General features: G+C 44.2%; 1 protein-coding gene across 1 annotated transcript; it reads right to left on the minus strand.

Annotated features, from left to right (window-relative positions):
• Positions 1–566: 566 nt before the first annotated feature.
• Positions 567–14,230, minus strand: AICDA (activation induced cytidine deaminase). Its single transcript, XM_086929088.1, has 3 exons — positions 13,813–14,230; positions 12,757–12,872; positions 567–894 (listed from the first exon to the last, which is right to left on the minus strand). Exons 1-3 carry the CDS (start codon positions 14,228–14,230, stop codon positions 841–843), a joined length of 588 nt encoding a protein of 195 aa, XP_086785214.1. The 3' UTR covers positions 567–840.
• Positions 14,231–16,365: the final 2,135 nt, after the last annotated feature.

Consider the following 16,365-nt stretch of genomic DNA (forward strand, 5'->3'; position numbering starts at 1 on the left):
TGGCATGGACTCAAAAGTCCATGCCGCGCAGGAACGTTTGTGCATGCGCACAGGGGGGTGCCAAGCCTATTGCGGCCTTTGACCACTATGCCACCTCCAGGGAACAGTGGTTCCCTGGGGGCGGCGGTCCCAGGGCAGTCTGACTGCCCAAATCGGAATGGTCTGGAGGTCCTCTAATCCGGCCCTTAGGGGAGAACATATGTATCTTGCTTTCTGTGAACCACTGATCATGGTCAAAGCATTATGTTGGGCAGCTATTCGCCTTAGCAACTAGGACCAACTAAAAAGGTTCAAGAAGTCTCAGGTTTTGCAAGATGAGAGTGGCCTAGGGAAAAAACATACAAAAGGGTTAACGTGATATAACAGAAAGTACATTGTGAAATCTTGCCATGTTCCCATTACTTATAGAAAATTGATTTTTTTGCATATGTGAGAGGATCTGTACAAGCACCAGATAACAGACCCCTTCCACCAGCGAGATAGAGAAACAATCCAAACATAAATGGGTAAATATGTGTATACATAACATAATGAAATAAAAAATTGTCTACAGAAAATGGCACAAATCTCTGAGAGACGTATATTACTTTTCTTCAATGCTTCACTTCAGGGATGTCAGTTTCTTCTAGTCTTGCTTTGTCAAGGATGGGACACTCCAAGACTGCATTAGAGACCGTCCTGTTAAAAAACAGACTTAGCACTTCTGTTCGGTGGGGAGGATCAGATTAGCAATAAGTCCTTCTTCTCGTGTTTCGGCATGGTAAATTGTAATCAGAGCTTGATACCCTATATTCTGCTCTCAACCACACTTGTAAAACATCTTCACCATTGATTCTTTCCTCAAAATCCCAAAATATGGAACGCATCTCTTAAATCTTCCACCTCATAGAGCGGCTGTGGGGAAAAGAAAGGGAGACATTAAATATCAGGACAAAAAGGGAAGAACTATGGAGATATTAAAAAAGAGACAAAGGAGATAATCAGGAGAGATTGCAATGAGGCTTCAAAGGAGGAGAGAAGATAAGAGAAATCACAAGAAACCAAAAACAAAATGGTATATCAGGGAGAGTAGGTGAAGGAAGTTCAGAGGTGGACTCCATTATATTTGAAGTGGCGAGATGTGGCGAGATGAGGACAGGAGAGGAGGACAGGTCAGGTAGAGGAGAAACGAGGGATCAAGGAAAAAAGGGAATGGCGTGGAATCATGGAAAGCTAGCTGGGGTTCAGAGAAATTTCATGGGAAAAGGGGAAGTGAAGTGGGGTGACCAGGTAAGGTGCAGTGAAAGCAGAGGCTAAGCCAAAAGGGGTTCTGGGTAGCAGCTGCCTTCCCCCTGACTCCCATTAGAAAGTGTTGTGCCTGCATACCTGCCCCCACTGCCCTTGTTTCTGACCCGCTCCTGGGTTCAACCTCAAGCTTACACAGTGGGATCTAAAGGTAAAGGAGTGCCTGTAACACAATCATTGATCATTTACGTTCCACACAGCCCAGAAGATTGTTGGGGCTATTCACGAAGGTAACTTACATTTGTGAATAATTTACACATAGAGTTTACTCTTACATTTTTTGTGCAAAATGACTACTTTTGGCCATTCACAAAATCTGAGTGAAAAGTAACTTAAAAGTGTTGACTTACATGTCTCCACTCCTTGAAAAAAGGGTGGAACTAAATCTTCGGATGTAAGTTATGACACCGAGAAAGAAACAGTAGTAAGTCTAGCACCACACATGGCCAAATAATGATACTGCAGCACCCCCTATTGAAAATAATGATGGTATGGAATTGGAATAACACCCCATAGGTGTTTCACGTGCATGTGTCTTTCTTTAACTCAGAAAATTAATAAAAGTACTGCTTAAGCAATGCTCAGTCCTATTACAATTGTATAATATTTTTTTTCAGTTCTTTCCTGAGGGCAGGATGTTCTTTCTGTTAAAAGTTTTAAGGTTACTTAGAGGAACTCTGCTGTAGCTGAATAAGCTATTGTATTCCTGTGTCTTAAATTTATGATCTAATATCCTTAATTAAATATGTACAACTTGAAACAATAGGATGCCTTAGGAAGTAGGAGTTACTAGGGGATTTGTACCTACGAATAGATTAAGTGGTTGTCATGAATCAAACACTTTTAATTAAACCCTTTTATGCAATGCTATGCTATAAAATGTGTGTGCTTTCAGTCCCTGAAACATTACAAAACAAGTGTTATTTTGTAGGTGAACCATGATCTTTTGGGGTTTTCTTTAACAATAGATTCTATATCAGTCTATTGGCATATGTATTAGGATATTTATGGTTATGCTTACTGTAATATTATTTTTTAATAAATGCACAAGATTGCTAACTTTGGAATTTTGTTGTGTGCATTTTTTTGTATGGGGGGACTCAATACCTTTCTTGCCTAATGACCCTCTTAATTTCTTAACTATATTTTCAACAGTTTTTGGTGGGCCCTACAGAGATTGTGTTAATTAATTAAGCTATTCTGGTTGTTGTGGAGTTGGAGAATTTTGGATATTTTTGGAATATTGGCAGATTAACTGTAGATATTGTCCAACAGTTTGATGTGATGAATATTAATATGGTATTGTGTGGTGTGTTTTGAAATATGTGCTATTCTTTGGTGATTGCTCCTTATTGTGCTTTTGGTATTGTACCATGTGCAGTATGTGTTAAAATGGTATAATATGGCCTATTGATGGTGGTGTATTATTAAATATTGTTGATGTTTTATTTGTCATGACATTGTGTAATTTATGTGAAGATTTCTGGATTTTGTATAACTCGTGTTAGATAATGGGGTCTTTGGAAGTTTCAAAGTTGGCGCACCAGGTTTAAGTATAAGTTGATGTTTATTACACTTAATAGTTTAGTTATGAGTGAGCACTAGTTAGAATAGTAGTGATTTAGTCTGTACACAAGGGTATATTATGCTGATTCTAGGTTAGGTCATTGCTGGTCAAAACCTGGGTGAGTGTGTGTAATGGTTTAGTACTTTGAAGCACTACTTCCCTTCTGTGGTGAGTTTGGCTGCTGTTCTGAGTCCTGGTACACATACAGAAGTTCATTGTTGATTGTTGTTGGTTTTATTACTGTGTTTGGGATATTTTTGGAAGTTGTAGGATATTTAATTGTATACTTATATTGTGATGTTTGATTGGATCTACAATGGGTGCAATGTTGTCAAAAATGTCAGAATTAATTGTTAGTAGGGCAAGCTCTGCCTGCATCTGAAAGTGCCTTATACAACACAAAAATGGACAGTGGGCTCTAAAGCACTAGTGCAGCACCAGTTTAGATTCTTAAACCAATATATTTACATAAGTTATATAAGCATGGCCAGTGTGTGCAGGGTCCGAAAGCACCCCCTGCCCAAGGGTGCTACCTTTAAACAGGAACAACAAACCAAGCAATAAATCAGAACTGCACCACCTTTCTTAACATATATGTAAGAAATCTAGAATGTCCATGAAATCCAGTTGAGCGAATTAATGCGAGAGAAGCCAATTATCCCAATGGTTGGTATAAAATGTCTTTATTTTCAATCGAAAGCCATCAGCCAACGCGTTTCGTCCTTATCTTGTAGGACTTCTCCAGGGCAATTATACTTTTCTTGTAACGCAAACAAAAGCGAAAAACGACCATCCGATGAAAAATAACCATGAATCCTCTATCAATGATGCTTCTCGTCGAGTTCAAAGACCAATGCAAAATGACTTGTCTATAATTAAACCCATGGGTTGTTTCCTCTAAGTCCTAGGGTAGTTTTGGGTGATTACCACAAAAAAAGAGATGTGCAACGTGTACCCAAATAATCTGTAAATACATGTATCAGTGGATACTATCCACCTGCAATGGTCCTGCAGAAATAGCGCACCGCAACGTCGTCCAATACTCCACAATTTTGCATTTGGAAGTGCTGCACATGAAATGCTTTTGAATTACTGCATACATATTGTTTGTGGATTAAAGAATGGCACAAAACTACTGCAAATATTTCTTTAAAGCTTCAATTCCCCTGAAATTAGTATGTTTGGAATGAATAAACTTGATTATTCAAGGCATGTTTTGTTTGAGAGGAAACTACAATCGAGACATGTGCAGTTCAAAGCACTAAATGAATGGGATTATAAAGCTAATGGAAAAGCAAAATGTTGAAAGGTCAGATTGGTAAGGCTGTTCCACCTTGGATGGAAGCAAGACTGTGTTTGTGGAAAAAAAGTGTGGCATAAGGAAGCGTTGAAAAGTGCAGGTGCACTTATTGTGATTGTTAGTGCCCTAAATAAAAGCAAATCATTTTTGAAGAAGAAGATTACGTTATGGATGATTTATTGATTTTGGCAAGACCACTTCCTGACAAATAGGTTCAAGAACCTGAGTTAAGTAAATTAAGTGAAAGGTAAGATGATTCGCACGCTGATGACTCATTATGAAGTGAGAAACGGCTTGTCAAAAACATTGCTTCAGAATATAGAATCGTTTAGAAAAATGTGTAGATTCAGAAAATTGTCATTGTAAAATTTATAAAATTATTTTTGAGGTACTGTTTTTGAATTTTGAAGCAGGGAAGCACGCTTGTATTGGCTATGAAAAACTTGAAAGAATTCAATTAGCAATTGTTGGACCCGGCCCGTTGGGCAGGTTCACCCCTAGACTTTTTGCTTTTTCCTAGCCTGTTTATGGAACCTGGTGTTGGGGACTTTAGGCCTCTGCGCACTTTTTCACTGTGGTACAGTGTAAAGTGCTTGAGCTCTCTGTATGTGTGGTGAGTTACCTTCCCTCCCATAGGAATGAATGGGGAATATGTATGCCCATGGTAGTTCCTGATGTGTGGGGAGTGCAGGGGCGAGTTTGGTATGTATGAACTCGTGAGAGTGAATGCTGCAAAATGATGTATGCGGCATGACTGTGTCTAGTCTAGAAGTACTACTTTTGGAAGTTGGCATATTTGTGTAAGTTGGTGCTAGCGTGTGATTGGCTGGTGAGCCTGGCCCAGAGTGCCTGGGCCTGCTTGTGGATTGACTGTCTGGTTTGAGGATGACAGGGGCTGGAGAGCCCAGGAGGTTGTCTGAGTCAGCCCATGGATGAAAGGCAGCATCTGCTGCCAGGGAAGTGGGAGGAGATGGCACCTGATAGTGAAGGGCTGTGCCTGCCTGACTACAAAGCTGGCTCCACCTCCCGCTGGGCGACTGTCACCTCTGTCCCTGATACTGAAGGGGACTTCCCTCTAAACCAGTCCAGCTGGTTCTCACACTGAGACTTCAAAGGCTTCAAAGACTTTTCACTGTATAAGAAGGGGCTGTGTCCCCTTCCAAAATGTTCTTGTTTCTAACTTGAATCTGCCAGGGGCATGCTGCTGCTGGGGCCCAGGGGAATCCCTGGGCCCTGCCCAGCTCCTGGACATCTGATGGACTGCTGGGGGACTCTTCCTGGCTGTCCCCCTGCCTGGCTGCATCTTTGAGGACTTTTGCTGGACTTTGTCTGCCCTGGAGACCTTAACCTGTGATGCTGGGACCATTCTTGATGCAGGGGTTGTTCCTGTGGGCTTGTCTATGCCCCTAGCGCCTTGGGAGCGCTCTTTGCTGTATTACGGGCGTTTTTAGCGTCTCACGCTCGATGCGTGAGACTTGGCAGGTGCCTACCCTGCGATGTTGCCCGTATTTGGATATTTACATGCGAGTGCCCACCTCGCTTATTTTTGAGTTTATTTGCCCTCTGGCAGGTGCCTACCCTGCCAGGGACCTGCCGCGATAATTTATTTTCCACGAGGGAGCCCACTCCTCGGGAAACTGTGCCGCCGCCTGCCTGTCTAAGGAAGGGGCCGCCGCGCTGCCCGCGGCGACCCGGAAGCGATTGGCCGGCCGGCCAACCTGGTCCCGGCCGGCCGGAAGTCCCGCCCTGAGGGAAGAGGCGAGGAGGAGAAACATGGCGGAGCGGGCGCGAGGCACATTGTCGGTGCCTGCCGCCGCCGCGTAGAGAAGAAGAAAGGAGGAGTGTGGCCGGCTTCTGGGGCTTCCATGTGCAGAGGGAGCCCCGAGTGAGAAGGAGAGCGTCCGAGAGCGTCTGAGCGCGCCGGCGGGGCTCCGTGGTGGAAGAGGTGCCCCGCGCTGGCCAGAAGAAGAGCCGCCGCCCGGAGGAGCCGCCCCTGAGGCCCGGTGAGTCTGGGCTGGGGCCGGGCAGAGTGGGGCAGAGCAGGGGAGGGGCGCCGGGACACATTGTCGGTGTCCGCCCCCCCCCCGCAGTAGCGCGAGCTCGCGCTCGATGTGTGAAGCCACGAGGGCTTCAAGGGCGGCCCCGGTTGGCAGTGGGCCGCCCCAACGTGACTTAGGGCCTGTTGAGGCTCGGGGCCATTTCCCTTGACTCGAGTCCCCCGTGAGGGACTCCAACGACCCCCACCTTTGTCGTCAGAGCCAGAGGGGCTCAGGGGGCCATGCTTGGAGATGTCGAGCCCCAGAGGGGGGGCTCCAACGACCCCTCATGTGTTTAAGAGCCTGCTAGGCTCAGGGGGGTTAACTTGCTGAGGAGCCAGAGGGCTCCAGAGAGAGCGTTTGTTTTCGAGCCTGTGTGGCTCAGTTTGGCACAATGTACTGCTAGGGCCAGTGAGAGTCCTGCCGCAGTTTTTATTTCCCAGCTGTCCAGCACTTTGTGGGCAGCTGCCACGTTTAGGCTTTTTGTACTTTTGACACTGGCGCTGCATGGCAGCGCACCCTGACTTTGGACTCAGGGCATCTTTGCCCCACAAGGCCAGTTGGCCTAGGGACTGCCACAGGTAGTGGCTTATGTAGTGTTGGCGTAATGTGATTTCTATGCTTTTTAATAGTTATTGCTAATGTGAGTTTTTGCGCTATTGATTTAATATGCACCTCTGAATGTGTAGGTTTATGCATTATGTGTCTTTCTTTCCACGCGCTGCACCTCTGAATGTTTAGTCATCATGTGTCTTCTTGCGCTGCACCCCTGAATGTATTTTATTGCATCATGTGCTTTATTCTTAACACCTCTGAATGCTTTAGGCATCATGTGTTTCTCTTTATTACTCCTCTGAATGTAGGTTATTGCATCATGGGTAATGTGTTCTTTTCCTAGACCCCTAAACGCTGAGTGATACTTAGGTGGTTGTCTTTTCTACTCCTCTGAATGTAGGTTTATTGCATCATAAGTAATGTATTCTTTCTTAGACCCCTAAATGCTGTGTGATACTTAGGTGGTTCTTCTTTCTTAGTACAGGTGGTCCTAGTAAGGTCCTGGTTCCTGTTACCAGTGGTTACTGGTTGTTATCTGTGATTATTATTTTATGTTACATTTATTCTTTATTCTAGAAGTGATTTTATATTCTACATTTTATCTAGAAGTGCTATATCTGAATATGATAGTGGCCCATATGGCCCTGTCTTGTGTACATAATCCCTGTGAATATTGCCCGTGCCAGTTGGCACCATGTATATGTGTGATTTTATCTGATGTGTTTTTACAATACAAAAGTTATTTTCATAATAACCTTGTGTGGAGTCTCTTTTGTGGTGTGCCTAGTATGTTGTTGCTGTTGTGCGCTGGTGCAAATGCTTTACACATTGCCTCCGAGTTTAGCCTTACTGCTTGAGCCAAGCTACCAAGGGGGTGAGCAGAGGTTATCTTGGCGTGTGACTTCCTTGCCCTGACTAGAATGGTGGTTTCTGCCTGGCTTTGGCGTCAGCCTTAGCCTACCAGAAATAGCCAGTTCTAACATGCAATGAGTGTAAGTCTGGCTACAAAGTCAGTTTTAGAATCGTATAAAATGAGAATGACGGAATCTGAATTACAAAAAGAAAGTGTTGTACAATTAAAAGTACATTTCTGAGAAATTATAGCTTTAATTAAAAGAATGGGAGACTGTGAGACAGCACAAACATGACTGGAATAAAAATCCACAGAAATGTGAAATAAAGAAAGCAATGAGTGTTTCTAAATGTGAAGTTGTTGAAAGAGAGTTCCCATTGATAGAAGAGCCCGAAGGACCTTATGTGCACGTCTCTTGGAGCAGACAAGAGTTTTGGACTTTTACGAAGGGTTTTCTGAAACTTAGAGAGGACCCTGAAAACTGGCACACTGCTGTGGATCGGATTCTGACTGTTTTAAAAGTGCTTTGGGAAGATTTGGTTGCATTATTTTCAAATGTGCCTAAGGATATATGGAATTAATGTAAAGCTATGATGAAGTGGCCAGAGGAAGAACCACGTAGAGATGTCCTAGTTAAAATCCTTAACTATTTGTCATGTACAGTATACTCAAGTAATTGATCATTTTAAAGGAAATGTTCCAGTAAAACATGTTAACTATTTGAAAATTATGAGATCGACACAAAATGCAGATGAGTCAGTTCATGCATATTATGATGATTAATGACTTTTGTGAGTTGATAAAGAAGTAAACTAAAGAGAATTTGATAATGGTACAAATTCACCAAAGAGTGATTAGGGAGTTTTACAAGCTCTGGTGTGCAATTGCAATGTCCTCCAGGAGGTGATGGAAAGCATTTTCGAAGTAGAGCTAGAAGTTTTAATAACAATTGTCAGATGGAATCTTGTCACATTTGTAGTAAAGAAGGCCATTGGCAAAGACATTGTAAATATAAGGTAAAATAATTTGATTTGCAAATGGAGCAGAAATGGTGCCTCAAATGAATATCTTGCAGCAAAATATAACTCCAAATGGATGACAGAGAGAAGGCAGTTCAGTGGAATTATGCAGTCAGCTCCAGTTCTACAACCTCAAAAGCAGAATAACGTGATGGGATTTTCCACAGAGTTTTACATTTCAGCAAATTCTAGCTCAATTTCAATCAATTGAAACAATCAATAATTAGGGAAGCTTTTCCATAATTTACAGGTGCATTCGAGGTTACTTATAGACTGAGTGAGGCACAATGATGGTGCCTGAAAGGGAGACTGTTTGTATGCTTGGTGCAGTCCTACAGCAAAACGAGAACGCCCAATATGTAGAAGGAGAAGTTAATGGCCATCCCATATCTTTTTGGGATGGTACAGGGCATTCCCATTCCACAGCTAGATCATTGGAAGTTTCAAACCTATCCCCTCTTGGGAAAAGCAATCCAAGTAGCAATCCAAGTAGTAGGCTTTTCAAATAAACAGGTGACTAATAAGTTGTCAGAAAATGCTCCTATAATAATAAATTCAGCTATACATAAACATGATTTTATCATTAATAAAACAAGTCTAGTAAATTGATTAAGTTGTGAAAATATTTGCAACTTAAATTGTGTAATTTATTGCACAACAGATGATGTTTGCATTTAAAGAAAAGATTCTGATGTTGATTTCAAAAGGTAGGTAAAAGGACCAGAGTGAAGATGTAATACAGGGAAAGACAGGTCCTTTGACAAGACTATTTGTGGATTTTTAGGGATGCCAGTTTGTAATGGGTTTAGGTATATCTTAGTATTCATTTGCTTATTTTCATAAAGAATTGAGGTATAGCCAGCAAGATGTGGTGCACTGACAGTTGTAAAATTGCTATGGAGGGACTAATCATAGGGTTTGGATTGCCAACTTCAATTGAGACAGACAAAAGTAGAAATTTTAAGAACAAAATTCCGAAGATCTTGTGCACTGATTTCAACATTGAACAGAAGTTCTATTGTAGTTAGCATCCAGAAGCAACGGGATTCAAGGAGCGTTTAGATGGCACGATGAAAGGAACCTGTGTTAAAGTATGTGGATCAACTTCTTTGGAATGGCCAAAATAAATGCTGTTCCCTTGGTGTTGTTTAGCTTACGGTGTTCTCCAAGGAGGTAGACTGGGTCGAGGGCCCATGAGGTCATTGTGAGAAGAGCTAGGTGAACTCCTGGAATTCCATTAGTAGTTGTTGAAAATATTATTGATGATTTAGTCCTGGATTACTGCAAAGGCCTAGCTTACACAGCACTCTTTGGATCCCAGATCTCCCTCCTGCCCATGTTACCATTGCGAATCAAGTTTTTCTACTGAGAGCCAGAAAAGACCTCCAAAGAACCTCAGATATGATTGGTCTCCATTGCCAGAGATGGGTACTGGAACTGAGAAATGAACTCCCAAGAGTTTATGATGCACCAATGTCTTATTTGGTTATATCCAGCACAATACCAAAATACAGAAAGGGGGCAGACCTTCATGGTGCTGGAGAGGAGGCGTGTTCAAGAAATATGCAAAGTTGGGCGTAATATGACCACGGCTAATGAGTGGTATCAGAGCACCAGGGGATATATGGTGGTAAGAGTAGTGTCAGCGTTTAATTAGGTGAAGTAATGCAGAAGTCTTAGGGTACCTCTTAGTGGTGGAGTTTAATAACTGCAAACTGCCAGAATAACTGCCTCTTTAGGTCTCACATAACAGACAGCGCAAGCTGTCTGTTGTTGAAAAGGCCTATAGTCCGCGTACAGTGGGCTTAGAGCCCACCCCTGGCTTACCATTGTTAGCCTCATTGCCACTCTTATTTGCTTGTATTTTATTCAACCGCTTCTGTGGACTGTATTTCCTCTTCTTGTCTTTGTGCCTCCAATAAAGCATGGGCACATTTCTTGTGTTCACCCGCTGCTCACTTTAAAGCCCTCATTTTTTAATTTTTTTGGTCAAGTGCTCCACGAGAGTGATGCGTTTTCCAGCTGTCTCCCTCTTTTACTGCTCCTCCCACCTCCGCTGCACTCTGTTTTGCTGTCTCTCACCTGTGTGATTCTCCACTGTGACCCTCAATATTGTGCTCGCTCTCGTATGCTTCTCCCCATGTTGCTTTCATGCCGATGTGCTTCCCCCCAACGGCTACACATAAATCTCTCTAGCATGGGCTTCTCTTCCTCCTGCACTCCACATTTCGATCACCCGTGCTGCTTACCCTCCTCCCTCCACTGTAGTGCTTCCTCCACTCGTGCTCTCCATGTTGCTTCTGCCCCTGCCCTCTGTATTACGTCTGCCTCCAAGTGTTGCTCTGCTGTCCCTAGAATAGTTTCCTTCTCAATCTGTGCCCTCTGTGTTGCTTCCCCCACTCCCCAATACAGGACCGGCTCTGTGGAGGTGCAACTGGTGCCACCGCACTGGGTGCTGACATCAAGTGGCGCTATGTTTATAAGTCTATTTTGGTTTAAAAAACACCTGCTGCCGCATTCCTTGCCTCCAGAAACTCCCCGGCAACAATAACAATTTCAAGATAATTCCAGTTAATAACCCCTTGACCGCGGCGCAAATTCCGCCCTGGTGCTGGGGAATTAATGAGTGGGCGTTTGTTTCGGGCGGCCCTCGGCTTTTCTCTGCACACGCCCACTGTGACGTTGGACGGGAGTGGGCCGTCCGATGCACGCAACGGGTTAACGTTCTTCCTGGAGAGAGATCAGAGTTTCGTCTAGTTGAGGTTTTGGCTGATCATAAAACAGCACAGCGGATTAATTGGCCTGCTGCAATGAATGTGTACCCTGAAGTTCAGAAAGTGCATATAATGTAAATTGGTCTGTGGGTTACTGATTTTCTAAGAGACATCACTTTGTTACTTTCAGTTTATTAGTTAAAATCCTAAAATAGAGTAGTGACTTATTATTTGTTATCAGCGAACTGCATGCACACTGCAAAGTACAAATTAGAGCATAGAAAAATGCTGTAAAGATGGTTCATTTGGGTAGAAATCGATTCTTATTCTTAAAGAGAATCCCAAACTTTGGTTTTCCATTTTCAATTCTGAGTTTATGCTTCTCCAGACCAAGAATGTTGAACTTTACTGCCTACCAGTATGGATGACATGTCACTCCTACACCTTGTTTTCCTCGGCCTTATGTAACATTTCCTATACCCTGATTTACACACATATGATTGATTGCCTCTGTGTAATGTGTATGTATGTATGTATAGGCATTTATATAGCGCACTACCTACCCGGAGGGTCCCAAGGCGCTTCGACCGCTGCGAAACCCTTCCTGGCTTCCCTGAGAGATGGTCCCTTAATGGGTATCTCCAGGGTGAGACCAGGCATCCCCGGCGGTCTGGTGGGGCCGTTAGTGAAGATGAGGCAAGCTAATGCCCAGAGTTGCCGAGTGTGAACGCTGATCAGAGTGGGCACCGAGGCGAGAGAATTATCGAGTCCGCTGACCCTGGTCCAGAAACCTGCCGCGCCGGGAATCGAACCCTGGTCCCGGGCCGTCCTCTGCTCTCGGGTCTGCCGCCTCTAACCAGTGAGCCACACTACTTCACTAATGTGTGTGTAATGCAAAGTGCCATGACAACCTACACTGGTAGGAGTGGCACTATATAACTAATTAAATGCACCTGAAAGAGAGTAGATATGGAGACTTGAGAGGCACTTATAAAAGGTGGTGGTGAGGGAATCCATGGTGGAGATGGCCACCACCTCCACCATGAATTATGGGGCGCCAGCAAACACTTGCACTGGATGCCACCAGGGCTGAAGCCGGCCGAGCCCCAATCCAACTCCAATCAGTTAATAAAAAGATAAAAGCACCTAGATCATTTTCTAGGTGTGCATGCGTGTTGCATGTGCATACAAAAGAATGTGAGGAAATGCATCATAGTGCCTTTTTATTTACTCTTTAGCCATGCTGCACTGCATCAGGGATGCTGAACAGCATCACTAAAAGCCATTGGTAAAGCCAATAAGTCCCAAAGGTGAGACTTTTTGGCTTTGCCAATGCTTGTTTTTTTATGCACCTGGAATACTCCAGTAATTATTTTGGCTTGAGTACAGAACATTTTCATGCCAATTATGAGTGGAAGGACCCCTCACCTGAAGGATCCGGCGCAGCTTCCTGGACAGACGTACAGCATTTTCGTGCAGCCCCTCCCAAGCCTTGAAAGTCTTCTCCTTTGTTTCCACAAATGTATTCCAGCAGTAAAAGTAATCTGACAGGAGAAAAAAGAGAATCAAAAACTTTTGAAAATCAAATTCCATCACACCCCTCTCCTTTTAGGGCATAACGCCCAGTTAGACCTAGACTTAAACAACCTCTTCTGACCACAGGCAGCCTCACCTTTGAAGGTTAGGACCCCCAGTAACATCTGAAATTAAATGACCTCTTCTGGCCATAGTCTACCTTACCTTTAAAGGTCATGAACCCCAGTTAGACTTAGACTTAAAGTCTGCCTCACCTGAGAAGAATGTGACACTCAGGTAGACCTTCCATAAAGGACCTCTTCTGACCACAATCTCTTTCAGCCTTGAAGGTAAGCACCCCCAGTTACACCTGAACTTAAATGACCTCTTCTGACCATAGTCTCCCTTGCCTTTAAAGGTCATGACCCCCTTGTTAGACAGACTTAAAGGACCTATTTTCACCACAATCTGCCTCAACTTAGAACAGAGGTCTTCAAACTGGGGGCAGGCCCCCCTGGTGCGGCTTTAAGTGATGTCGGGGGGAGGCGTCAGTCTCTGGCCAAGAGAAGCATCATGCTTTGTTTTAAGTGTTAAAAACATGAGCGGCAGTAAGCCACTTTTAAATGGGCCATCACTAACAACTTTTATCATTTATATTCTGACAGAGAGTGTGTGTTAAAAGGGGTAACAGTGCTTAACTGCAATATTTAAATATGTTTAGACATTTGAACACTGCCAATTAAGCAGAATAATTGTGAAAAAATTGAGGGGGGCCCGGGGATTTTTTTTTACCGGGGGTGGGGAGCACAGCATTAAAAAATTTGAAGGCCGCAGCCTTAGAAGGATGCGACGCCTAGTTGGACATTCCATAAAGTAACACTTCTGACCACAATCTCTTTCAGCCTTAAAGGTAAGTACTCCCGGTTACACCTGAACTTAAATGACCTCTTTTGACCACAATCTCCTTACCTTTGAAGGTCATGACCCCCAGCTGGACCCCAGCCTGGTGCAGGCGTCGCAGTCCTTCAGGCTCAGCGTTTTTCTCCTCGCAGAAGTAGAGGCGAGAGGTGAAGATGCGAAGACGCAGGTTGGGGTGGTCCTGCAGGAAGTCGGCGGTGTGCCGCGCGCAGTCGTAGCAGGGGCTCCAGGAAGTGAACCAGGTGATGCGGTAGCATCGATGCGGGTCCATCTTCCAGCCCACAATGTAGCGCAGAAAAAGCAGCTCGACATGGCAGCCAAACTTGTTGCGGAGGTAGCCAAAGTCCATTGAGCAGGAGGTGGCGCTGTCCCGCACCTTGATGATGTAGCACAGATAGGTTTCGTGGCGGCCACGAGCCCAGCGCATGTTCCTGTAGTGGTACAGGAACTTCGTTTTCTTCATTAGCATGCTGGGGCAAGAGAGGAAAGGTGGGAGAGGAAAATCAGCTGTTACAGCGCATGTTTTTGTAAAGCATGTCTTTTCCATAACTTTGTATGACGCATTGTGGTTTACAAAGCATTGTTTTAAAGTGTGGCATTTGAAAACGCAGTATATGTTGTAACTGCTTATTTCCTCTCACTCTTTCTCTCTCTCTATATATATATATGTATGTGTGTGTGTGTGTATATACACATATATGTGTGTGTTCCAATCTAAGAGCAACTGTAGTTTACATGAAGCTGTTGATTCCTCTCTAATTTTCCAATTTTAACACCATCGCTGCGGCGGCTATTCCGCCGCAGTGCTAACGGTCGCGGGGGGGGGGGGCCGCGTGGCTCACCTGCGCGGGTGACAGAACCGTTCCGTCATGGCTCGCGGGTGAGCTGTGCTTGTGACGGAACGGTTCGGTCACGGCCCCGCCCGCTTAATGAAACGCGCCGCACAGGCTCGGCGAGCGGGCCATGGCGGAACCGTTCCGTCATGAGCACAGCCCACCCGAGGGGCGTGACGGAACGGTTCCATCAATAGCGTCGAAGTCGTTAACCAGCATCAAAGAGATGACGGAGAAAGAAGTTTATAGACAAATATGTAGCCAGAGCAAGAAGGACCATATCCAAAGACGAGTCCAATAGAAATGGGATTATCGTAAAGAGCAAGGGACAGAGGGATACACTAGAATGTAGATACATTGGAACTGTACATGGGTGGGGGATTAAAGGAATAAAATCGAGACAGTTAAATTGTCATGTTTACATACACATGGCGGCATCAAAACATGAAGGCATCAAAGCGAGGTTCATAATCAAAGGACATACACAAGACGGGAGTTATAGGGCCCATCCATATAGCTGGAAACTGAGAAATGGTGGTTATAGAAAAGACTTGCCAATAAGGATGAGGCAATGATGGAGGACATTCTGCTGGGAATAAATGTTGGGCAGAGCAGACTTACTGCGCCTATATTTGTGGCCACTGCATGTTCCTGGTAGAATGAGCCTTATGATTACATTACAACATCTTGTGTAATGTACTTTTGCCACTGACTACCATAGAGTAGAGGGATTTTAAGCGAGACACATGTAAAATTAAGGCATTAGCAGAACTGCCACCTCACATGGTGTCACACAATTTCGGCTCCCTTTACGTGGTCACCCAGTGAGAAGCCGGTGTCACATGGTGGCAGGTACAACAAGCTGAAATCCACTGTATAGAGTGGATTTTCAGATAATTTTCGGAGGCTGTAAGAAGCCAATGTCTATAAAAGCTGTGAAAACACCCCAGGACATCGGCGACAGCCTCGATGACCCTTGTTTTGGTGGTTGTTTTTGAGGGAATGGGGGGTTGTATTGGTAAGTGGCAGAGTACCTCTTAGTTGGCTCTCTGCACCAGGCCTTGCCTCCTTCACACAATGAAAATATTTTGTACATGGGCAGGTATGCCTTTGTGGCTTTAAAACTCTGGAATCTCCCGCCTGAATAGGGTCTACTCACTGGCAGGTATCCTTATGTACACTTGCAATTTAACAAAATTGGCATTTGGCTCAAGGATTTTCATCACTGCATGTATTATTGCATTTTGCTGGGTTTGTGTGATCCATTGTAATAGGGCGCCATCTAGTGGCCACACAGCATTACACCCAATACATCCACAGGCACATGCATCAATGTTGGCTTTTGCGATTCCTTAATTGCGATTTTTAAGGAATCGCAATTAAGGAATCGCAAAAGCCTATGCATGTAGAAATCGCTTAAAAAAATAGCGAGTTCTAAACATTCCTTAATTGGGACTCGCAAATTGCAAATCGCAATTAAGGAATACCTCCCCATTCATTCCTATGGGTCTAGAGGCCCATTGGAATGAATGGGAAGACAATCTCAATTTGCGATTCTCAATTAGAGAATCGCAAATTAAGAATGCAATTTCAAGGGTGCCAGGGTGTCAAAGGACACCCTGTTGCACCCCTGAAATTGATCTGTGTACATATGTTGCGCACACACATGGCCTAAGGGCATCCCAAATGCAAAAATACTGGTCGCAAAGGGGCAGATTCTGAGAAGCTGCCCATTTGCGATTGTTTTTTAGCTTGATGCGAGTGGCTGCCA

The sequence above is a fragment of the Lissotriton vulgaris genome, chromosome 7 (assembly GCF_964263255.1).
Source record: "Lissotriton vulgaris chromosome 7, aLisVul1.2, whole genome shotgun sequence".
In the NCBI taxonomy this organism is placed as follows: domain Eukaryota; kingdom Metazoa; phylum Chordata; class Amphibia; order Caudata; family Salamandridae; genus Lissotriton; species Lissotriton vulgaris.